General features: G+C 48.6%; 2 protein-coding genes across 9 annotated transcripts in view; both read left to right on the forward strand.

The window, feature by feature from the left end:
* The window catches only part of cobl (cordon-bleu WH2 repeat protein), a 44,648-nt gene extending 28,817 nt beyond the window's left edge, over nucleotides 1–15,831 (forward strand). For 4 of the 5 annotated variants that reach the window (XM_084702242.1, XM_084702246.1, XM_084702245.1 and 1 more), the window contains 2 exons: nucleotides 9,388–9,491; nucleotides 9,802–12,851. In XM_084702242.1, the coding sequence (XP_084558368.1) occupies nucleotides 9,388–9,491; nucleotides 9,802–11,846 (2,149 nt within the window). In that variant the 3' untranslated portion in view covers nucleotides 11,847–12,851. The other variant, XM_084702244.1, reaches the window with a different exon arrangement.
* Nucleotides 15,832–17,067: 1,236 nt separating this feature from the next.
* Nucleotides 17,068–25,684, forward strand: part of LOC146300363 (growth factor receptor-bound protein 10-like) — a 44,791-nt gene continuing 36,174 nt past the window's right edge. For all 4 annotated transcript variants that reach the window (XM_084702250.1, XM_084702251.1, XM_084702255.1 and 1 more), the window contains exon 1: nucleotides 17,068–17,206. The gene's annotated coding sequence lies outside the window, so the exon portion shown is untranslated. The remainder of the gene's footprint in view (nucleotides 17,207–25,684) is intronic.

The raw sequence follows: 25,684 nt of genomic DNA on the forward strand, positions 1-25,684 counted from the left end.
TCCCTTCCTAAACCCACCACAGTGAATGATCCCCCTCCCTTCCTAAACCCACCACAGTGAATGATCTCTCTCCCTTCCTAAACCCACCACAGTGAATGATCTCTCTCCCTTCCTAAACCCACCACAGTGAATGATCTCTCTCCCTTCCTAAACCCACCACAGTGAATGATCCCCCTCCCTTCCTAAACCCACCACAGTGAATGATCTCTCTCCCTTCCTAAACCCACCACAGTGAATGATCTCTCTCCCTTCCTAAACCCACCACAGTGAATGATCCCCCTCCCTTCCTAAACCCACCACAGTGAATGATCTCTCTCCCTTCCTAAACCCACCACAGTGAATGATCTCTCTCCCTTCCTAAACCCACCACAGTGAATGATCCCCCTCCCTTCCTAAACCCACCACAGTGAATGATCCCTCTCCCTTCCTAAACCCACCACAGTGAATGATCCCCCTCCCTTCCTAAACCCACCACAGTGAATGATCCCCCTCCCTTCCTAAACCCACCACAGTGAATGATCTCTCTCCCTTCCTAAACCCACCACAGTGAATGATCCCCCTCCCTTCCTAAACCCACCACAGTGAATGATCTCTCTCCCTTCCTAAACCCACCACAGTGAATGATCTCTCTCCCTTCCTAAACCCACCACAGTGAATGATCTCTCTCCCTTCCTAAACCCACCACAGTGAATGATCTCTCTCCCTTCCTAAACCCACCACAGTGAATGATCTCTCTCCCTTCCTAAACCCACCACAGTGAATGATCTCTCTCCCTTCCTAAACCCACCACAGTGAATGATCTCTCTCCCTTCCTAAACCCACCACAGTGAATGATCTCTCTCCCTTCCTAAACCCACCACAGTGAATGATCCCCCTCCCTTCCTAAACCCACCACAGTGAATGATCTCTCTCCCTTCCTAAACCCACCACAGTGAATGATCTCTCTCCCTTCCTAAACCCACCACAGTGAATGATCTCTCTCCCTTCCTAAACCCACCACAGTGAATGATCCCCCTCCCTTCCTAAACCCACCACAGTGAATGATCCCCCTCCCTTCCTAAACCCACCACAGTGAATGATCTCTCTCCCTTCCTAAACCCACCACAGTGAATGATCCCCCTCCCTTCCTAAACCCACCACAGTGAATGATCCCCCTCCCTTCCTAAACCCACCACAGTGAATGATCTCTCTCCCTTCCTAAACCCACCACAGTGAATGATCTCTCTCCCTTCCTAAACCCACCACAGTGAATGATCCCCCTCCCTTCCTAAACCCACCACAGTGAATGATCCCCCTCCCTTCCTAAACCCACCACAGTGAATGATCCCCCTCCCTTCCTAAACCCACCACAGTGAATGATCTCTCTCCCTTCCTAAACCCACCACAGTGAATGATCTCTCTCCCTTCCTAAACCCACCACAGTGAATGATCCCCCTCCCTTCCTAAACCCACCACAGTGAATGATCTCTCTCCCTTCCTAAACCCACCACAGTGAATGATCTCTCTCCCTTCCTAAACCCACCACAGTGAATGATCCCTCTCCCTTCCTAAACCCACCACAGTGAATGATCTCTCTCCCTTCCTAAACCCACCACAGTGAATGATCTCTCTCCCTTCCTAAACCCACCACAGTGAATGATCTCTCTCCCTTCCTAAACCCACCACAGTGAATGATCTCTCTCCCTTCCTAAACCCACCACAGTGAATGATCTCTCTCCCTTCCTAAACCCACCACAGTGAATGATCTCTCTCCCTTCCTAAACCCACCACAGTGAATGATCCCTCTCCCTTCCTAAACCCACCACAGTGAATGATCTCTCTCCCTTCCTAAACCCACCACAGTGAATGATCTCTCTCCCTTCCTAAACCCACCACAGTGAATGATCTCTCTCCCTTCCTAAACCCACCACAGTGAATGATCTCTCTCCCTTCCTAAACCCACCACAGTGAATGATCCCCCTCCCTTCCTAAACCCACCACAGTGAATGATCCCCCTCCCTTCCTAAACCCACCACAGTGAATGATCTCTCTCCCTTCCTAAACCCACCACAGTGAATGATCTCTCTCCCTTCCTAAACCCACCACAGTGAATGATCTCTCTCCCTTCCTAAACCCACCACAGTGAATGATCCCCCTCCCTTCCTAAACCCACCACAGTGAATGATCTCTCTCCCTTCCTAAACCCACCACAGTGAATGATCTCTCTCCCTTCCTAAACCCACCACAGTGAATGATCTCTCTCCCTTCCTAAACCCACCACAGTGAATGATCTCTCTCCCTTCCTAAACCCACCACAGTGAATGATCTCTCTCCCTTCCTAAACCCACCACAGTGAATGATCTCTCTCCCTTCCTAAACCCACCACAGTGAATGATCCCTCTCCCTTCCTAAACCCACCACAGTGAATGATCCCCCTCCCTTCCTAAACCCACCACAGTGAATGATCTCTCTCCCTTCCTAAACCCACCACAGTGAATGATCCCCCTCCCTTCCTAAACCCACCACAGTGAATGATCTCTCTCCCTTCCTAAACCCACCACAGTGAATGATCCCTCTCCCTTCCTAAACCCACCACAGTGAATGATCTCTCTCCCTTCCTAAACCCACCACAGTGAATGATCTCTCTCCCTTCCTAAACCCACCACAGTGAATGATCTCTCTCCCTTCCTAAACCCACCACAGTGAATGATCCCTCTCCCTTCCTAAACCCACCACAGTGAATGATCTCTCTCCCTTCCTAAACCCACCACAGTGAATGATCTCTCTCCCTTCCTAAACCCACCACAGTGAATGATCTCTCTCCCTTCCTAAACCCACCACAGTGAATGATCCCTCTCCCTTCCTAAACCCACCACAGTGAATGATCTCTCTCCCTTCCTAAACCCACCACAGTGAATGATCTCTCTCCCTTCCTAAACCCACCACAGTGAATGATCCCCCTCCCTTCCTAAACCCACCACAGTGAATGATCCCCCTCCCTTCCTAAACCCACCACAGTGAATGATCCCTCTCCCTTCCTAAACCCACCACAGTGAATGATCCCCCTCCCTTCCTAAACCCACCACAGTGAATGATCTCTCTCCCTTCCTAAACCCACCACAGTGAATGATCTCTCTCCCTTCCTAAACCCACCACAGTGAATGATCCCTCTCCCTTCCTAAACCCACCACAGTGAATGATCTCTCTCCCTTCCTAAACCCACCACAGTGAATGATCCCTCTCCCTTCCTAAACCCACCACAGTGAATGATCCCCCTCCCTTCCTAAACCCACCACAGTGAATGATCTCTCTCCCTTCCTAAACCCACCACAGTGAATGATCTCTCTCCCTTCCTAAACCCACCACAGTGAATGATCCCTCTCCCTTCCTAAACCCACCACAGTGAATGATCTCTCTCCCTTCCTAAACCCACCACAGTGAATGATCTCTCTCCCTTCCTAAACCCACCACAGTGAATGATCTCTCTCCCTTCCTAAACCCACCACAGTGAATGATCTCTCTCCCTTCCTAAACCCACCACAGTGAATGATCCCCCTCCCTTCCTAAACCCACCACAGTGAATGATCCCCCTCCCTTCCTAAACCCACCACAGTGAATGATCCCTCTCCCTTCCTAAACCCACCACAGTGAATGATCTCTCTCCCTTCCTAAACCCACCACAGTGAATGATCCCTCTCCCTTCCTAAACCCACCACAGTGAATGATCCCCCTCCCTTCCTAAACCCACCACAGTGAATGATCCCTCTCCCTTCCTAAACCCACCACAGTGAATGATCTCTCTCCCTTCCTAAACCCACCACAGTGAATGATCTCTCTCCCTTCCTAAACCCACCACAGTGAATGATCTCTCTCCCTTCCTAAACCCACCACAGTGAATGATCTCTCTCCCTTCCTAAACCCACCACAGTGAATGATCCCTCTCCCTTCCTAAACCCACCACAGTGAATGATCCCTCTCCCTTCCTAAACCCACCACAGTGAATGATCTCTCTCCCTTCCTAAACCCACCACAGTGAATGATCTCTCTCCCTTCCTAAACCCACCACAGTGAATGATCCCTCTCCCTTCCTAAACCCACCACAGTGAATGATCCCTCTCCCTTCCTAAACCCACCACAGTGAATGATCCCTCTCCCTTCCTAAACCCACCACAGTGAATGATCCCCCTCCCTTCCTAAACCCACCACAGTGAATGATCTCTCTCCCTTCCTAAACCCACCACAGTGAATGATCCCTCTCCCTTCCTAAACCCACCACAGTGAATGATCTCTCTCCCTTCCTAAACCCACCACAGTGAATGATCCCTCTCCCTTCCTAAACCCACCACAGTGAATGATCCCCCTCCCTTCCTAAACCCACCACAGTGAATGATCCCTCTCCCTTCCTAAACCCACCACAGTGAATGATCTCTCTCCCTTCCTAAACCCACCACAGTGAATGATCTCTCTCCCTTCCTAAACCCACCACAGTGAATGATCCCTCTCCCTTCCTAAACCCACCACAGTGAATGATCTCTCTCCCTTCCTAAACCCACCACAGTGAATGATCTCTCTCCCTTCCTAAACCCACCACAGTGAATGATCCCCCTCCCTTCCTAAACCCACCACAGTGAATGATCTCTCTCCCTTCCTAAACCCACCACAGTGAATGATCCCCCTCCCTTCCTAAACCCACCACAGTGAATGATCTCTCTCCCTTCCTAAACCCACCACAGTGAATGATCTCTCTCCCTTCCTAAACCCACCACAGTGAATGATCCCTCTCCCTTCCTAAACCCACCACAGTGAATGATCTCTCTCCCTTCCTAAACCCACCACAGTGAATGATCTCTCTCCCTTCCTAAACCCACCACAGTGAATGATCTCTCTCCCTTCCTAAACCCACCACAGTGAATGATCTCTCTCCCTTCCTAAACCCACCACAGTGAATGATCCCCCTCCCTTCCTAAACCCACCACAGTGAATGATCTCTCTCCCTTCCTAAACCCACCACAGTGAATGATCCCTCTCCCTTCCTAAACCCACCACAGTGAATGATCCCCCTCCCTTCCTAAACCCACCACAGTGAATGATCCCTCTCCCTTCCTAAACCCACCACAGTGAATGATCTCTCTCCCTTCCTAAACCCACCACAGTGAATGATCTCTCTCCCTTCCTAAACCCACCACAGTGAATGATCCCTCTCCCTTCCTAAACCCACCACAGTGAATGATCTCTCTCCCTTCCTAAACCCACCACAGTGAATGATCTCTCTCCCTTCCTAAACCCACCACAGTGAATGATCTCTCTCCCTTCCTAAACCCACCACAGTGAATGATCCCTCTCCCTTCCTAAACCCACCACAGTGAATGATCTCTCTCCCTTCCTAAACCCACCACAGTGAATGATCCCCCTCCCTTCCTAAACCCACCACAGTGAATGATCTCTCTCCCTTCCTAAACCCACCACAGTGAATGATCCCTCTCCCTTCCTAAACCCACCACAGTGAATGATCTCTCTCCCTTCCTAAACCCACCACAGTGAATGATCTTCTCCCTTCCTAAACCCACCACAGTGAATGATCTCTCTCCCTTCCTAAACCCACCACAGTGAATGATCTCTCTCCCTTCCTAAACCCACCACAGTGAATGATCCCTCTCCCTTCCTAAACCCACCACAGTGAATGATCCCTCTCCCTTCCTAAACCCACCACAGTGAATGATCCCCCTCCCTTCCTAAACCCACCACAGTGAATGATCTCTCTCCCTTCCTAAACCCACCACAGTGAATGATCTCTCTCCCTTCCTAAACCCACCACAGTGAATGATCTCTCTCCCTTCCTAAACCCACCACAGTGAATGATCTCTCTCCCTTCCTAAACCCACCACAGTGAATGATCCCCCTCCCTTCCTAAACCCACCACAGTGAATGATCTCTCTCCCTTCCTAAACCCACCACAGTGAATGATCCCTCTCCCTTCCTAAACCCACCACAGTGAATGATCTCTCTCCCTTCCTAAACCCACCACAGTGAATGATCTCTCTCCCTTCCTAAACCCACCACAGTGAATGATCTCTCTCCCTTCCTAAACCCACCACAGTGAATGATCTCTCTCCCTTCCTAAACCCACCACAGTGAATGATCCCCCTCCCTTCCTAAACCCACCACAGTGAATGATCTCTCTCCCTTCCTAAACCCACCACAGTGAATGATCCCTCTCCCTTCCTAAACCCACCACAGTGAATGATCCCCCTCCCTTCCTAAACCCACCACAGTGAATGATCCCTCTCCCTTCCTAAACCCACCACAGTGAATGATCTCTCTCCCTTCCTAAACCCACCACAGTGAATGATCTCTCTCCCTTCCTAAACCCACCACAGTGAATGATCCCTCTCCCTTCCTAAACCCACCACAGTGAATGATCTCTCTCCCTTCCTAAACCCACCACAGTGAATGATCTCTCTCCCTTCCTAAACCCACCACAGTGAATGATCTCTCTCCCTTCCTAAACCCACCACAGTGAATGATCCCTCTCCCTTCCTAAACCCACCACAGTGAATGATCTCTCTCCCTTCCTAAACCCACCACAGTGAATGATCCCCCTCCCTTCCTAAACCCACCACAGTGAATGATCTCTCTCCCTTCCTAAACCCACCACAGTGAATGATCCCTCTCCCTTCCTAAACCCACCACAGTGAATGATCTCTCTCCCTTCCTAAACCCACCACAGTGAATGATCTTCTCCCTTCCTAAACCCACCACAGTGAATGATCTCTCTCCCTTCCTAAACCCACCACAGTGAATGATCTCTCTCCCTTCCTAAACCCACCACAGTGAATGATCCCTCTCCCTTCCTAAACCCACCACAGTGAATGATCCCTCTCCCTTCCTAAACCCACCACAGTGAATGATCCCCCTCCCTTCCTAAACCCACCACAGTGAATGATCTCTCTCCCTTCCTAAACCCACCACAGTGAATGATCTCTCTCCCTTCCTAAACCCACCACAGTGAATGATCTCTCTCCCTTCCTAAACCCACCACAGTGAATGATCTCTCTCCCTTCCTAAACCCACCACAGTGAATGATCCCCCTCCCTTCCTAAACCCACCACAGTGAATGATCTCTCTCCCTTCCTAAACCCACCACAGTGAATGATCCCTCTCCCTTCCTAAACCCACCACAGTGAATGATCCCTCTCCCTTCCTAAACCCACCACAGTGAATGATCTCTCTCCCTTCCTAAACCCACCACAGTGAATGATCTCTCTCCCTTCCTAAACCCACCACAGTGAATGATCTCTCTCCCTTCCTAAACCCACCACAGTGAATGATCCCCCTCCCTTCCTAAACCCACCACAGTGAATGATCCCTCTCCCTTCCTAAACCCACCACAGTGAATGATCTCTCTCCCTTCCTAAACCCACCACAGTGAATGATCTCTCTCCCTTCCTAAACCCACCACAGTGAATGATCCCTCTCCCTTCCTAAACCCACCACAGTGAATGATCTCTCTCCCTTCCTAAACCCACCACAGTGAATGATCTCTCTCCCTTCCTAAACCCACCACAGTGAATGATCTCTCTCCCTTCCTAAACCCACCACAGTGAATGATCCCTCTCCCTTCCTAAACCCACCACAGTGAATGATCTCTCTCCCTTCCTAAACCCACCACAGTGAATGATCCCCCTCCCTTCCTAAACCCACCACAGTGAATGATCCCTCTCCCTTCCTAAACCCACCACAGTGAATGATCTCTCTCCCTTCCTAAACCCACCACAGTGAATGATCTTCTCCCTTCCTAAACCCACCACAGTGAATGATCTCTCTCCCTTCCTAAACCCACCACAGTGAATGATCTCTCTCCCTTCCTAAACCCACCACAGTGAATGATCTCTCTCCCTTCCTAAACCCACCACAGTGAATGATCCCTCTCCCTTCCTAAACCCACCACAGTGAATGATCCCTCTCCCTTCCTAAACCCACCACAGTGAATGATCCCCCTCCCTTCCTAAACCCACCACAGTGAATGATCTCTCTCCCTTCCTAAACCCACCACAGTGAATGATCTCTCTCCCTTCCTAAACCCACCACAGTGAATGATCTCTCTCCCTTCCTAAACCCACCACAGTGAATGATCTCTCTCCCTTCCTAAACCCACCACAGTGAATGATCCCTCTCCCTTCCTAAACCCACCACAGTGAATGATCCCCCTCCCTTCCTAAACCCACCACAGTGAATGATCTCTCTCCCTTCCTAAACCCACCACAGTGAATGATCCCTCTCCCTTCCTAAACCCACCACAGTGAATGATCCCCCTCCCTTCCTAAACCCACCACAGTGAATGATCTCTCTCCCTTCCTAAACCCACCACAGTGAATGATCTCTCTCCCTTCCTAAACCCACCACAGTGAATGATCCCTCTCCCTTCCTAAACCCACCACAGTGAATGATCTCTCTCCCTTCCTAAACCCACCACAGTGAATGATCTCTCTCCCTTCCTAAACCCACCACAGTGAATGATCCCTCTCCCTTCCTAAACCCACCACAGTGAATGATCTCTCTCCCTTCCTAAACCCACCACAGTGAATGATCTCTCTCCCTTCCTAAACCCACCACAGTGAATGATCTCTCTCCCTTCCTAAACCCACCACAGTGAATGATCCCTCTCCCTTCCTGTCTGTGTCGCCTTCCTGAGTCGCTGACTCATGTCTCCATCTTCCTCAAGACTCAGCACCGGCTGGCTTTTAATGGCTCCTTTTATTGAGCCAAACACTGAATGATAACTGACTGCAGCACCACATGTGCAGCAACTGAGAAGCAGCCAGGAGGCTTGGAGCCTGTCTTAGCACGGAGGGAGAGGGAGGGTGAGGGGGAGAGGGGGGAGGGAGAGGGACGGGGAGGGAGGGGGATGGAGAGGGGGAGGGAGAGATGGAGAGAGAGGGACGGGGAGGGGGAGAGGGAGAGAGAGGGACGGGGAGGGAGAGAGGGAGAGAGGGAAGGGGGAGGGAGAGGTGGGGGGAGGGGGAGGGAGGGGAGAGGGGGAGGGGGGGAGGGGGGAAGACAGAGAAATAAGGAGTAAGAGAGATGGTTTGGGAATAAAGGGGAAGGACAGAGTATGATGGGAAGAAAGAGCATCTTCTCCTGTTTGAAATAACAGCAGCTTCATGTCTGTGGGGGACATTAACCCCAGAGAAAATAAACACTGGATTAACATACATGCAATACATGAATAACTCTGACTCATTTGAGACCTTGAGTTAGAGGACTGTAAGTAATAAACTTTGAAGTCGATATTTCAAAGAAACTTGTATTACACTTGAAAAGCGTCAACATAACAAATAGCTATTTACATAACGTGCAAAGCACAACTCTTCAAACCCCCAACAGTTTTCTTCTCACCCATCCCAACAGACCCAGCAGGGATGCCATCCACAGGACGAAAGCGGGCAGATCTGAGGGCAGCTATGACGAGGACCCAGAGCTCACGCTGACCAGGCTGGATGCTGAGCTAGCAGGTGAGCTCCTCTCGCTGCGTGGGAGGAGTCAGCAAGAGGGGGGCAAGTTTGTTTTTATAATATGGGTGGGACAGCTTTTCTTTAATAACCCAGGATGCTGCCGTTTAATATAATTATCTTTCAAAAAAGTGTGTGTGGGGAGGGGGACAGAACAGGACCGATTGGTTGTTTTTCTAAAGTGGGTGGGACATGTCCCATGTATAACATAACAGACGTCCCTGGTCCGCCATGATAGTTGTCCTCTCATGCTGCTGGTCTGGTATCGATGCACTCACATCTCTCTTTGTCTCGCAATCCATGCATCCTGTAGTGCAAGAGACGACCTGCTCCTCACTTCCTGAGAGTAACGAAATCCCGGTGTCGGCGGTGGATCTGGACGTCCCCGTGACGGCCATAGACGAGGTCCTGGAGGAGTACGAACAGAGCGAGGCGGAGCAGCGGCGGGCTCAACCCCAGAAGGCGCCCGCGGGCCCCCACTCCACGCAGCCGCCTGGCGACGTGGGCCGGAACAGGAACAACAATGCTGGCTCGTCCTGCGGCCACAACCAGGCCAGCGGCACTCAGACCAGACCCCTCCACGTGTCCATGAGCGAGCCTCGTACGCAGGCTCACAACGCAGAGAAGGACAAGCCAGCTCCGGGGACGACAACTAAACCACAGCTCCAGAGGCAGAAGGCGACCGCGGACGCTGACCCTAATCCCGGGAGGTCCCTCAAGCTCCATGGTCCAGAGAACGGCTCGAGTTCTTTGAGCCACTCCCAAACTGCAGAGAAAGTGGAGGAAGGTCCTGCCTACAGAAGCCATTCCTCCTCCAGTAAAATAACCCACAGCCCCGTGTCTCGATTCGGTATGAGGACGTTCACCGTTGTCCCTCCCAAGCCAACGGTGGCCCCGACACCGGCCCCCACCGCCCCCACGACCGGAGCCATCAAGATCGACGAGCTGGGCAACATGGTCCGGGTGGACCTGCCCAGGAACAAGTTCGGAGGTCCCGCCGAGTCAGGCATCAATGTGGAGTCTCCTCTCCTGGGACGAGCCAAGGCCTTCTGGAGCTCATCCGAGAAACAGGAAGCTGCTGCTCTCGCTCCCGGCAGGGGGCCCAGCATGAGGGCGAGGGACAAGACCGAAAGAGATCAGAAAACATCTCTTGTCACCGCCGCCTCGGGCGCTGCAGGGGGAGTCAGGCTGGAGGAACGGACTGACGAGGTTGGGGAGGTTGCCAAGGAGGGCTGTGCTGAATCAGACGGAAACCTTCCGGAAACCTCACCGCAGCCCGTCAGCCTGCCTGTCAAACCTGTGTCCGTCCCGGACAAGAGAGACCTGTCCTTCCTGAAACCCTCCAGGAGGACGTCCAGCCAATACGTGGCGTCGGCCATAACCAAACACACAGCCAAACCCCCTGCTCATGTTGTCAACATCACCAAGATCCCAGAATCCTCTGTCCCTGGGAAAAAAGGTGCCTTCAGCTCTCAGGAAGAAGGCCGGCCCGGTCAGAGGACTCCATATCTGCCTCCTCAAAAACCTGTGAGCTCTTCAGACGAGGGCCGAGGAACGACCGAGTTGAACTCTCACTCTGGAGGTCCTAACACGTCAACTAGCTACTCTAACAGCAGCACAGAGAGGCAGGAGTCCGGGGCACTGAGGCCGGATAGGGGAGGCTTAACCAGCGCCTCAGCCAGAGGGACTTCTAACACCGCCAACCCTAAACCCGCCCTGCCTGCAGCACACACCTCCGCACCAAAACAAACCACCCTGAACTCCCACAGTAAACAGCCTCCAGTCCATGACCAAGCCCCGGCCCAGAAGCGGGACATCCCTAGCATCCAGACCAGCACTCTCCGGCCCCCCGTGGCCCCTCCCCCACAGGCTCCACACCCCGGGGAGGTGCAGGTCTCCGGGGGCGCGCCCCTCCCACATCCCCAGCAGCTGAACAACGTGTTCGGCCCCGTGAAGAAGTTCAAGCCGGTGATCCTGAAGTCGGTGGAGAAGGAGACGACACTGCACTCGTCTCTGATGGAGGCCATCCAGACCAACGGAGGCAGGGACCGTCTGAGGAAGGTCAGACGTCTGGCCCACCACCATCACTGTATTATTTGCAGGGCCCAACAAAATGGGGCTTGTCATATGTCAATTATAATGAATTCTGGCCTTTCTTCCCTCACCATACTTCACATTAGACAGGGGGGAGAGAGGGACGTCCACTGGGGCAGTTCTGATGGCAAGCCAGCGTGTGTGTGTGAACCAGAGGCTAAATGTAAAGAGCTTCAGGCACCTATATGTGCCGTTAAATGTGCTGTATATAAATGCAGCCCATTTAGTTCACTTAATTATATTCGTAAACGAAAACGAACATAACGAAAGTTAGGTGGTAAACAACATGGTCGTTAACTGAAATACAAAAAGAAACGAGGCATTACACTAAAACGATAACTAACTATAAAACGGTATTGTCTGGTCGCTAAAACTAACAAAAATAAAATACAATTGTAGATGTCCTTAGTTTTCGTCTTATTCAATGTCTTTCATAGAGAAAATAAGTTTACATTTCCGAACCCATGTCAAATTGAACACAGCATAGTCCATGCTCCTCGCCTGTCATCATGGTGGACAAAGCCAAGCCCCCCTCACCCGAAACAGAAGATAACCCCGGTACAAGGCTAGGCAGCATGACGCTAACCCCGGTACAAGGCTAGGCAGCATGACGCTAACCCCGGTACAAGGCTAGGCAGCATGACGCTAACCCCGGTACAGGTCTAGGCAGCATGACGCTAACCCCGGTACAGGTCTAGGCAGCATGACGCTAACCCCGGTACAGGGCTAGGCAACATACAAGACTAGGCAGCATGACGCTAACCCCGGTACAGGGCTAGGCAGTATGACGGAGACGACTGTACGACAGAACACTACAGCAGTGCTTTCACCGGTGAACCGATAGCTACTGGTTAGTTAATACACAGGAACACCACAAACGGGAGGACGCGTTGGTTAATATGTTAATACAAAAAACTAACACTAAAACTGATAAAAACGAAACGAAAACTAAGCATTTTCAAAAAATTTAAACTAAACTAGAAAACCCGCTTTAAATACTAAAAACTGAACTGAATTTGAAAAAAAAAGTCAAAACGAAAAAAAAAAAAATGAAAAATGCAGAACTTTGATAACCTTGGTTCACAGAGACAAGGAATTACTGTGGCAGGAAGGTGCATAAAATAGCTATAATATACAAATAGGGCAACATAGTGCAATATGGCAAGGTGTCTTGTGCATATAAAGTGTGAGTCCTTGGCCTTGTCAAACAGCAAATGTCACCAGATTTGTGGTACTGATTGTGCTTGTCTTCATGGGTTTGAGCGTGATAGTCGTGTTGTCTCCAGATCGCTGACGGCGGCAGCGTGGCGGTCAAGACGTCCTCCTTCCTTGAGGAGGAGAGCGAGAGGTCTGCGCTGCTGGCGGCCCTCAGAGCTCCGAGCAGCTCCGAGCGGCTCCGGAAGGTCAGAGTTCAGCTTTCTGTGGCAAGTCTGCAGGTGGACCCAGAATATACTGATAACATTATTATGGAGTTGTTCCTGTTATTACTGCCACAGAGAGGCAGGAGTCTGTTCTCCTGTTCTCTGGTTCTCCAGACTAACTCACCAGCCTGTTCTCTGGTTCTCCAGACCCACTCTGAGGCAGCAGATGAGCTTGAGCAGTCCAGGAGAACTGAAGTGGAGAAACACCATGTTCCCTCTCCCCCTTCCCACTCTGCTCCTCTCCCTCGCCCTCCCTCCATGATGCCCCCCCTCCTCGCCCTCCCTCCATGATGCCCCCTCCTCCGGCCCCTCCCTCCATGATGCCCCCTCCTCCGGCCCCTCCCTCCATGATGCCCCCTCCTCCGGCCCCTCCCTCCATGATGCCCCCTCCTCCGGCCCCTCCCTCCATGATGCCCCCTCCTCCGGCCCCTCCCTCCGGCCCGCCCAGGCCCAGCGCGGGGGGGAATCCTGTCCTGGCTCGGGAGGCCATGCTGGAGGCCATACGGTCTGGCAGTGCTGCTGACCGCCTCAAGAAGGTAGGCAGGATTAGATGACCACTCCCCTGAACACTGGTTAAGACCACACCCCTAACACAGGTTTAGACCACACCCCTAACACTGGTTTAGACCACACCCCTAACACAGGTTAAGAGCACAACCCTAAACACTGATTTAGATCAGGTTTAGACCCTATCCCTGAACACTGGTTTAGATTCAAAGTAAAAATGTGAAGCGGTCTGACATTGGTGTTTGTTAAGTTAAAATGTGTTTTTATTTCATAACCACGGATGTTACAGTGGTATTAAATTGAATATTTCCCCCTGCCCAGGTGGCATTGCAACCCCGCCCCTGGTGTCAGTAGGGCGGAGTTTAAACACAGTAGGCTACAGGTCACACAAGTGGCCACTTCACAATTAAAGACTCCTGATTCTTTTTTTCTTAGCAAATTTGGTTTGTCCAGACCCTTTTACAAGCAATGTCATAGGGCTTCATATGCCCACATCCCCCAAACCAACCTAAACCCTCCAGGAAGACCAGGGGAAACGGACAAACTGAGCGAAAAAATTGAATAAAGACAATTGGATTACCGATAATTTATACTGAATGCATCCTGATGATTGAACTCGATGGCTTGAGTGTAAAAGTAAGGCTTGTTTTTACTATAATCCAGGTCACCGCTCCTACGAAAACAGTCAAAGTGAACGGCCGGCTGGGTATCATACAGGCTGCGTCATCCCTCGCTCAGGGACAGTAACCACTTCACCACAACATCCACTGGACCCCGCAGGCTGCCAAACCATGCCTAGCGCTTCGAGTCGCTGAGTCGCTGAGTCGCTGTTCTTCCTGGTGTTTTGCGATGTGTACTTGAGAAAGTGCTGTAACTGGAAGGAGTGATGAGAATGTGCCATTAGTTTTTTTTTTTTTTTTTTTTTGCTAATAGCAATATATTTATTAGCTCATGGTTACCAATTATATATGAGATGCTCTAAATATGATTTTTAGTTTGTTTTTGTTTTTTTATGTTTTGTATTTTTCCTAAACCTTTTTAAGACTGTTGTTGAACAGATGCCTCAAGCTGTGTTATTGTCAGTATTACCATTGACGCAGACTACAATAAGCTGCCAAGCTCTGCCAAGCTCAACACGAGGAGCTTCCAGAGCCGTGCTGCTGGTGCCTCTCCTCCCAGTCCTCTCCTCCCTCTCCTCCCAGTCCTCTCCTCCCAGTCCTCTCCTCCCTCTCCTCCCAGTCCTCTCCTCCCTCTTCTCCCAGTCCTCTCCTCCCAGTCCTATCCTCCCTCCTCCCTCTCCTCCCAGTCCTCTCCTCCCTCTCCTCCCAGTCCTCTCCTCCCAGTCCTCTCCTTCCTCTCCTCCCAGTCCTCTCCTCCCAGTCCTCTCCTCCCTCTTCTCCCTGCCCTCTCCTCCCTGCCTTCTGCCCTGGTGATGCTGCTGTTTACCCGCTTCACATCTGGATAATTTTCTGAAGATTTATTTTGCAGAGCCTTTTGATGATGTATCTGATATTCATAGAAAACGATCACTAATCCTATCCATGACATCTCAAATGATTTTGAAGCATTGGTACTTAGTTATGTACATATAACAGCCAGTATCGTCATGACTTTTGAGATTTATGAATCCATGTTTAGTAAGAACAGTAGCGAGTAGCTGCCTTTCAACGTCTCTGTTCTGGAGGAACTTTGTCAACAGCAGCGTCTGTGAACGACCCTGACCCCAGCTAATGCCCACCCGCTCTGTATGAGATACACGTGCAATGTGTTCTGCAGTAATGATTAAAAACTAAATAATGTAAATAAGAAGCCCAGTATTTAGAAGACATGTTCATACACCCTGACACAATACTGCATACTGAGGGGGCGATCCCTTTACCCGGTGGTCTAACTGGGTGTAAAAACACACACACACACACACACAGGTGTGGGCTGAGGGTCACAGCTCTGGGTCTCCAAACAGGAAGTGACACGTACTACTGAGTGGCCTTTGGTGAAAGTGGCTTTGAAATTGACTTCCTCTCCCGTGCATGTATCGGACTTGAGCCGAAAGATATAGGATTCTAGAACCATTCCAGATGTTCTGGTTCTTTCCATGGGTTTCGTGTTCTTCCTGTTATCCCGTTCTCCTCTGTATCCATCTGTGTATGTTGTAAATTAGAGAGATGTTATTACATTATGAAGTCCTACTGGGAAACGTGATCATGTAATGATGTAGCGTGGATCTTCTGGTTTTCTGTTGAGTGCACATTATTCTGGGTTAGGATTGCACATGGCTTTCTAAATTTGTGTTTTGATTCAATAAATTATTATTTAAATGACGTTTGTTTATTTGAATCACAACCATCAAGATCAGTCCAGCAATGTTGCTGGTTCTGGTGTTTCTAATAGTCTGTTTGTTGCTCATGCTGCCTAACACACCTGACCTGCCTGGTGTTACTTCACATAGTCAACCTCCACACAGCCTGCACGGTAGCTCCTGGGAATGCAGTGGCCAGCCCAGGACTGCATGTACCAGAGGTGGTTTAGAGACCTGGGAGATGGTGAATCTGCCCTGGCTTTAGCTTACAAAGTTACAGCATATGAGCAAACCTTTTTTTCTTTTTTCCATCCCTTGGGTCAGGGGAGGTCACATAAGGTCAGATTATACTTAGATCCCGACTCCTGATCACCTGTTCATCCCTCTGTTGTCAAGCCTGACCTTAACGGGGCTCAAGTCTGGATTGGAACAGCCGGACCTAAAGCCCTGTTTGTGTTGAAGCTTCCTTTAGCCTAACCTCAGCGCACACTTGGGCCTCCGCACACACAGAGCACTGAGGACATCACAGTTCCTGAATATGCTCGAGTGATTCTACGTACTACGGACACACACTCACACACACGCACACACACTCAAACACATACACACACACCCTCACACACACACTCCCACACACCCGCAGGGAGGGTAATTCCCTTTACACTGGAAGGCAGTACGTTCTTGCCAGGCCACAGGCGTTCTGTTGGTCAGAATTCCTGCTCACTTGTGGCCATTTGAATCTGTTTTATGAAACTGCAACCAGCCCATCAGCTGCCAAGCCAGCCCCGCCGCGGCCATTTCAAGAGAAAACAACTCTGAATGAAGGATTCCTGGTAACTTATGACTCACCACACAGTACAAGGTTGTGAGATGACTGGTGCTTACTGATAGTAAACATCCTCCTATCTTTTAGACATAACTGAATGTGGCCATTGTAATCATGCACAGAGCAGCCCCAGACTCTACTGTAGTTCACCAGAGCAGCCCTAGCCTCAACTGTAGTTCTACAGAGCAGCATTTGTCTCTATTACAGACCTGCACTAGTCGCTTCTGTAGAGCAGCATTCGCCTCTAGCTCTTTAGAGTAGTAGAATGTAGTTTCAACACACCGAAGGAATGAAGTTAGGTCATGTGCAACGCCACTATGTGCAGAGCAGCGTGCAACAAGAGAGGGGAGACGTGAGGATAGATGGGCGGAGTCAAACTGGTGGAGGGAGGAGCTGTTTTGTGTGAGGAGTGAACTCAGGAGATGAACTGCGGTCAATCCGTGTTCTCATCGGGAATGTTGACCACTACGGACTGAGCGAGAAACGCAACACTTGCGCTACTATTGTCACGGCTCTTTACATTCTCCTGGCATGCTTGTGATTTCTCTATAATCTCAAAAGAAGACATAACGTGAGTACTTCAGTAATAAACAAGCGCTGTTGTGTGTTATACTGTATTATTTTTGCAGGCAAATCCTCAAACTTCAGGCATTTGCCTGCAGACTGTCCACTATAAACTCACGTGTGCCGAGAAGAAGTCGAGCGATTTTCGAGACTGATCATAGTGTTAGTTCAGTAGTTTATGCCGAGGGGGTAGATTAGAAAGCGAGCTACATTGGTTTTATTTAGGCTACAACTTAACATAACATCAAAATGATGTTGGAAGAGTGCCGTCGGTTCATAATGATCCGGTGACTGCTTTGCTGATAAACTGCTTTACTGATAGACTGCTTCTAGTGTTCTAAAAGCAACGGAGAAGATTGCTCAGTATCTGGCTATTTTTGGCACGCGGTCCATATTTAGAACATAAAAGTAATGCAAGTAATGAATACAAGCAAGCAACTGTCGGGCCCCATCATCCCAGCATGTTTGAGTTTTACCGGTCTTAACCCTGGCTGTTTAACTTTGGGGTGGGGGTAGGCGTTTTCCCCGGCCAGTTTGTGTGTAGTCTGCTGAACCGTAGCGGCTAGCGCTCCGTCTCCTCACAGCGGTCCCGGTGCAGACGCCACAACAAGTCAGCCGTGTCTTTATAGTTGTGGACGAGGTTGAACGGTATATTTTGCGAGTAGACATTAGAAAAAAACACATCCCATAGGGAAGGTTATGGTTAAGGTTAGTATGGCTACACAATGGAATCCTGTCAGGATTATAATCCATGTTGATACTTTAAAGAGAGAGCTGAATTATATTATAATTTCATTACGATGGCTAAAATGTTTTCTCTCACTTATACGTTATTATGAAAAGATGGTAAGATGAGTGTGTTGCCTCGGTGTGGGGGCCCTCGGTGAAGCAATCACAAACATCAGCTATTGGTTCTTAAATGTACCTGCTACAAAGCTCAACATGTACACTTTTTCGAATCAAGAGATCCGTCCAGAACAGACCATAATATCTGCCTGTTTCATGGGTACGACCAGATGTAACCAACGGTAACCTGACCGGGAGCAGTTTGGCACGCTGCTCTGAACTCACTGACTTGATGAGGCATGAATCTGCAGCGACTGATCACGTACGGCTAACATGACATGTGCCTGGAGTTCCTCTTCAGCCACTTTACCCAGTAATTACCTGAGTGATGTTTAGTCATGGACTCGAGGAGCAGCCGGGCTGGAAGCTGCATCAGGACAGTAATCACGCAGATGGAGTTCTCGCTGAATTGCACATTCATTGTAAGTTATTAATCTCGATCTGTGTCAGGTCCAGTCAGAACGTTTGCTTTAATTTAGACTAGGATTAGAGTGGAAGCATGAAGCTAATGTCTGGGTATTTTTTTCTTCTCAGTTTGATGTTAGACCAAGCTCAGACAGAATTCCTGTCAGTTTATATTCCCCACTTCCCCACTTCCTCATGTCTTGGCCCAGACTGGACAGGGGATGGATAGAGCTCAGTGGTTAGAGGGTTTGACTGCTGATCTAGAGGTTCAAACCCCCTTCTGTATGTTGCTTTGGGAGTAAAGCATCGCTGGTTAAAATACACATTACAATATTCTGTCCCGTATGGAAGTCTTGGTGCAAACCAGACCACTGAGGGCCACGGTTCCTGTGATCAGCAGCCAGGGTTGCTGATATTGTAAAACCCTGTACTGTATTTTACTGTCAGTTTCCACACATGCAAAGGGATCTGGCAGGTTATTGTAGATTATTGTAACTACATTACACATTCTACCAAGTTAACTGTGGCTAGTTAATCATTTAGTAATACATGTTATAGGGCCTACAGTAGCTCTTCAGTCAATCTATGTAACTGACTTTAGTGTTTGTCTAAGTATAATGGTTATGGAGTAAACAACAGACTGTCGTTTACTTGAATGTTGAATGTTTAGTCACGTTCTCCCTTGAAAACAGCCATGTCCTCCCCAACTCAACCTCCTCATGTGATCACGAGAGAAATATGATGCAACAATCCTCTAAGCAAGCATGAACTTTGTTGGCTGCTGTTTCTCAGAGTCAGCGTCTAAGGGAGTTGGAATCAGAGGCAGTTACAGGCAGCCTCTATTGGAGTTAGAGTCAGGCAGAGTTACAGGCAGCCTTTAATGGAGTTAGAGTCAGGCAGAGTTGTAGGCAGCCTCTAATGGAGTTAGAGTCAGGCAGAGTTACAGGCAGTCTCTAATGGAGCTGGAGTCAGAGTTACAGGCAGTCTCTAATGGAGCTGGAGTCAGAGTTACAGGCAGTCTCTAATGGAGCTGGAGTCAGAGTTACAGGCAGTCTCTAATGGAGCTGGAATCAGAGTTACAGGCAGTCTCTAATGGAGCTGGAGTCAGAGTTACAGGCAGTCTCTAATGGAGCTGGAGTCAGAGTTACAGGCAGTCTCTAATGGAGCTGGAGTCAGAGTTACAGGCAGTCTCTAATGGAGCTGGAGTCAGAGTTACAGGCAGTCTCTAATGGAGCTGGAGTCAGAGTTACAGGCAGTCTCTAATGGAGGTGGAGTCAGAGTCAGCCTCTAAAGGAGTCAAACCATCTAGTGGAGCCATGAGGTGAGACCACAGGGGCAGGGGGCCTGTGAAGATCAAGATAACCGAACATCTCATCCAGGCTTGATCCCTGGACCAGCCTGCCCCTGGACCAGACTGGCCCCTGGACCAGCCTGGCCCCTGGACCAGCCTGGCCCCTGGACTCCAGGCTCTCTCGAACAGCTGGGTTCTGTACTGGGAGACGGGAGACACGCTTGTTTTTTATTGATGAAAGCGTGCACACACAACTGAACAAACCTGTGTCCTCACTGGGTTAATCTCACATCTTTCAGAGACTTTTTGGCGTCTTGGACGTTCTTTCTCGGCTTCCCGCACAGAATGATCCCAGAGCTCAGGAGTGATCAGGATTAAGGCTTCAAAGTTCAACACTTTTGGTGCTTAAGAAACCGTTGTTAGTTTGAGTCTTTGGTGATATTAAATATTTTTGAAAGGAGAGTTTGGGAACATTCCAGAGATGGAGTGTCTTGCTCTTATCCTCCTCCCTGTTACTCAGGTGGGACTATCATGCTAAAAAGCGGGCTCAGAATTACACCTGAAGCTGCATACATTGGAAGAGCGTTGGGCTGAGGGAGGACAGGGATCTCAGGAAGATTCAGGCTTGTGTGGTTAAGTTCCTCGGGACAGAACCCACAACACCACCTTCCCAAACCTTCCTCCTCCTGAGAAGCCATTTGCCTCCAGTAAAATAGAGGTACAGGACGTGACATGTTTGAGTGTTCGTGTTGGCTCTGTTGGGACTGCTAGAGGGATTGTATTGAGTGACACGTATGTCAGTCCTCCGTGAGCCCTGATCCAGCTCTCTGCCAACTAACAAGCTGCCAAACTGGCATCATTCCCAGACTCACCCCCAGTCCCCTAACAATGAACTGGTCATGGATGACTGCAGAGGCACCCTGGTGATGGATGACTGCAGTAAGACGTTGGTCATGGATGATAGCAGTAGAACCTTGGTCATGGATGATATCAGTCATGGATGACATCAGTAAGACCTTGGTCATGGATGACAGCAGTAGAACCTTGGTCATGGATGATAGCAGTAGAACCTCGGTCATAGATGATAGCAGTAGAACCTTGGTCATGGATGAAAGCAGTCATGGATGACATCAGTAAGACCCTGGTCATATATGATATCAGTCATGGATGACTTCAGTAAGACCTTGGTCATGGATGACAGCAGTAAAAACCTGGTCACTGATGACAGCAGTCATGGATGACACCAGTAGAACCTTGGTCATGGATGATAGTAGTCATGGATGACAGCAGTGAGACCCTGGTCATTGATGACAGCAGTAAGACCCTGGTCATGGATGATAGCAGTAAGACCCTGGTCATGGATGACAGCAGTAAGACCCTGGTCATGGATGATAGTAGTCATGGATGACATCAGTAAGACTTTGGTCATGGATGACAGCAGTAAGACCCTGGTCATGGATGACATCAGTAAGACTTTGGTCATGGATGACAGCAGTAAGACTTTGGTCATGGATGACATCAGTAAGACTTTGGTCATGGATGACATCAGTAAGACTTTGGTCATGGATGACATCAGTAAGACTTTGGTCATGGATGACAGCAGTAAGACTTTGGTCATGGATGACATCAGTAAGACTTTGGTCATGGATGACAGCAGTAAAACTTTGGTCATGGATGACATCAGTAAAAACCTGGTCACTGATGACAGCAGTCATGGATGACAGCAGTAAGACCCTGGTCATGGATGACAGCAGTCATGGATGATAGCAGTAAGACCCTGGTCATGGATGACAGCAGTAAGACCCTGGTCATGGATGACAGCAGTAAGACCCTGGTCATGGATGATAGCAGTAAGACCCTGGTCATGGATGACAGCAGTCATGGATGATAGCAGTAAGACCCTGGTCATGGATGACAGCAGTAAGACCCTGGTCATGGATGACAGCAGTAAGACCCTGGTCATGGATGACAGCAGTAAGACCCTGGTCATGGATGATAGCAGTAAGACCCTGGTCATGGATGACAGCAGTAAGACTTTGGTCATGGGTGACAGCAGTAAGACTTTGGTCATGGATGACAGCAGTAAGACTTTGGTCATGGATGACATCAGTAAGACTTTGGTCATGGATGACAGCAGTAAGACTTTGGTCATGGATGACATCAGTAAGACTTTGGTCATGGATGACATCAGTAAGACTTTGGTCATGGATGACATCAGTAAGACTTTGGTCATGGATGACAGCAGTAAGACTTTGGTCATGGATGACAGCAGTAAAACTTTGGTCATGGATGACATCAGTAAAAACCTGGTCACTGATGACAGCAGTCATGGATGACAGCAGTAAGACCCTGGTCATGGATGACAGCAGTCATGGATGACAGCAGTAAGACCCTGGTCATGGATGACAGCAGTCATGGATGACAGCAGTAAGACCCTGGTCATGGATGACAGCAGTCATGGATGACAGCAGTAAGACCCTGGTCATGGATGACAGCAGTCATGGATGATAGTAGTCATGGATGACACCAGTAAGACTTTGGTCATGGATGACATCAGTAAGACTTTGGTCATGGATGACAGCAGTAAGACTTTGGTCATGGATGACAGCAGTAAAACTTTGGTCATGGATGACATCAGTAAAAACCTGGTCACTGATGACAGCAGTCATGGATGACAGCAGTAAGACCCTGGTCATGGATGACAGCAGTCATGGATGACAGCAGTAAGACCCTGGTCATGGATGACAGCAGTCATGGATGACAGCAGTAAGACCCTGGTCATGGATGACAGCAGTCATGGATGATAGTAGTCATGGATGACACCAGTAGAACCTTGGTCATGGATGATAGTAGTCATGGATGACACCAGTAGAACCTTGGTCATGGATGACAGCAGTCATGGATGACATCAGTAAAAACCTGGTCACTGATGACAGCAGTCATGGATGACACCAGTAGAACCTTGGTGATGACTGGAGTTCATCTTATACCCAAAGGTCTAAAATGTCAACAAAATCCTTACACACCTCTGTCTGCATTGTGTACATCAGAAAGGAAATTCTCTATGGATTGATAAATGGCTTAGTATCAGCTTCCACTCCAAATGGCATCTTGGGTTGGAGTGGAGTAGGAATCAGCCCACCCTGGTAGCAAGCTTGAGAAGAAGCAGAACACGTCCCAAGCCATTCATTATGTAGATTGCATAAGGCCGTTTCTCCCAGCCCAATGAAATCCTCATCCAATTAGCGATTGTCCATGTTTACCAAAGCCTCTCTCAGAGCCTGCTGCTATTCATGCAGCCCTGTGACATCAGACAAGCCCTCGTATAGCCTACTTTACGCTGCTGCGCCCAGATAATGAAGCTGCCAATTAATGAGTGATCAACATGTGCAACAAGCATAGCTACTGAGGTGTGACCACAATGTGATAAGCCATTAAACCAACTAATGACATGAGTTGCACTGTTCATCTGTATCAATCTAAAGAAGAAAGCCGTACTGTACAAGAGTATGTTATACTGCACAGCACTACAGTACTGTACCAGAGTATGTTATACTGCACAGCACTACAGTACTGTACCAGAGTATGTTATACTGCACAGCACTACAGTACTGTACCAGAGTATGTTATACTGCACAGCACTACAGTACTGTACCAGAGTATGTTATACTGCACAGCACTACAGTACTGTACCAGAGTATGTTATACTGCACAGCACTACAGTACTGTACCAGAGTATGTTATACTGCACAGCACTACAGTACTGTACCAGAGTATGTTATACTGCACAGCACTACAGCAAACTGTTCAGGACTGCATGACACCCTGGATCATCCCTCTTTCCTCTGCCTCATCCCTCTTTCCTCTCTGACTCATCCCTCACTGCCTCCTCACTGCCTCATTCCTCCCTGCCTCATTCCATCTTTCCTGAATGCCTCCTCTCTGCCTCCTCCCTGCCTCATCCCTCTTTCCTCTCTGACTCATCCCTCACTGCCTCCTCACTGCCTCATTCCTCCCTGCTTTATTCCTCTCCTTTCCGGCTCATCCCTCTCTTCTCACTGCCTCATTCCTCCCTGCCTCACTCCTCCCTGCCTCATTCCATCTTTCTTTCCTGACTGCCTCCTCTCTGCCTCCTCCCTGCCTCATCCCTCCCTGTATTCTGAGTAGACTGACTGCACTTGTGGAATGAGAATGAGCTGTAGAGGTCTTTGGATGTTATGCTTGTAGATGTAGATATATATATATATATATATATATATATATATATATATATATATATATATATATATATATATATATATATATATATATATATATATATATATATATATATATATATATATATATATATATATATATATATATTAGGGCTGTCAAAGTTAACGCGTTAATAACGCGTTAACAATGTCATTTTAACACGACAAAAAATAAATAGTGCTGTTAAGGATTTCTTTTTGACCCTGTGAATCATCTGTCGTCACATGATTTCGACTGCCGACGGTAGCTGAATGATGGAGAGAGGGATTTTAGATGGGAAGTTCTTCTTCAAAAAGTTCAGCGACGGTTCGGTTGACAAAAGTAAGGCTGGCTGTGTGTACTGATTGTCTGGATGAGTTTAGTTAACACCGGAGTACTTCCAGCCTAAACTATCACATTCAAGCAAAGCACACAGCTAGCAGCAGCGTTAGGCTTTAGCGGTAGCAGCAGCAGCGTTCGCTCTGGTAATATGGCAGACAACACTCGCAAAAGAAGCGAGCAGCTAACTGGGTTCAACAAGATATTAACAGTATTGTTCAATATTAAGGTCAATCTGTGGTTGCTTAAGTATATGAAGTATATTTGAGTGAGATTTGAATATGATGGAGCAGGATATCGTATAGGCTGTGAGACAACATGTCTTAAATATATGTTATATTCCAGAATAAATCTAATTTTGTGGATGTTTATTATACAGCAGTATAGTTTGTGAGTGAATAAATCTCCCTTACAATTTAAGTTGTATTCTATCTGAACTTGTTATATGGACATTATCATCCAGTTAGGCATATCTAAAGTTAAATACAGCCTTTTAATGTTATTTCCACAAAAAAATCATTTATTGGGGTAACATTTTAACAGATTTAATAGATTTAATAATTTTGCGATTAAATGTGATTCATCTTACCGCGCAGACTCTGGCTCCAAATGACATCACCAGATCAAGATGGCAGCACCGGATATTTTGGCTTCATTTTCGTACAGTGAGAGGAAGCGGATATGTTGCCCCTTGGTTCTTGCATGTGACTGCGACATGGGGTAATTTGTGAAAAAACGATGTTGTTTTCTAAAATGCTCTCTCTCATAGACTAGACTAGTCTCCTGGCAGTTCTGTAGTCAGGCAGCGTGTTCATGTGTTTTGTGTGAGTGGCTTTGAAGGGAGGGGTGGGATATTATGTTTAAGTCATTTGGAACAGAAGCTAAAATAGCTAACTTCGCAAAACTTGCCTACCCCAGCTTTAAGTAGAAACCGACGCCAGCACACCTCACAATTTCCCCAGAAATTGTACCCTCTTTCATTTTTAATGCAGCCTAGCTCACCGGCACTCATCAGCGTATCTGTGGTAACCTTGCCCGGGGCGCCAAATATGCTAGGACCGCGCACATGACCCTGTGTTGTACTGTGCACATGACCCTGTGTTGTACTGTGCACATGACCTTGTGTTGTACTGTGCACATGACCCTGTGTTGTACTGTGCACATGACCCTGTGTTGTACTGTGCACATGACCTTGTGTTGTACTGTGCACATGACCTTGTGTTGTACTGTGCACATGACCCTGTGTTGTACTGTGCACATGACCTTGTGTTGTACTGTGCACATGACCCTGTGTTGTACTGTGCACATGACCTTGTGTTGTACTGTGCACATGACCTTGTGTTGTACTGTGCACATGACCCTGTGTTG

Source organism: Hypomesus nipponensis, chromosome 2 (genome assembly GCF_054491055.1).
Source record: "Hypomesus nipponensis isolate SF chromosome 2, ASM5449105v1, whole genome shotgun sequence".
Lineage (NCBI taxonomy): Eukaryota > Metazoa > Chordata > Actinopteri > Osmeriformes > Osmeridae > Hypomesus > Hypomesus nipponensis.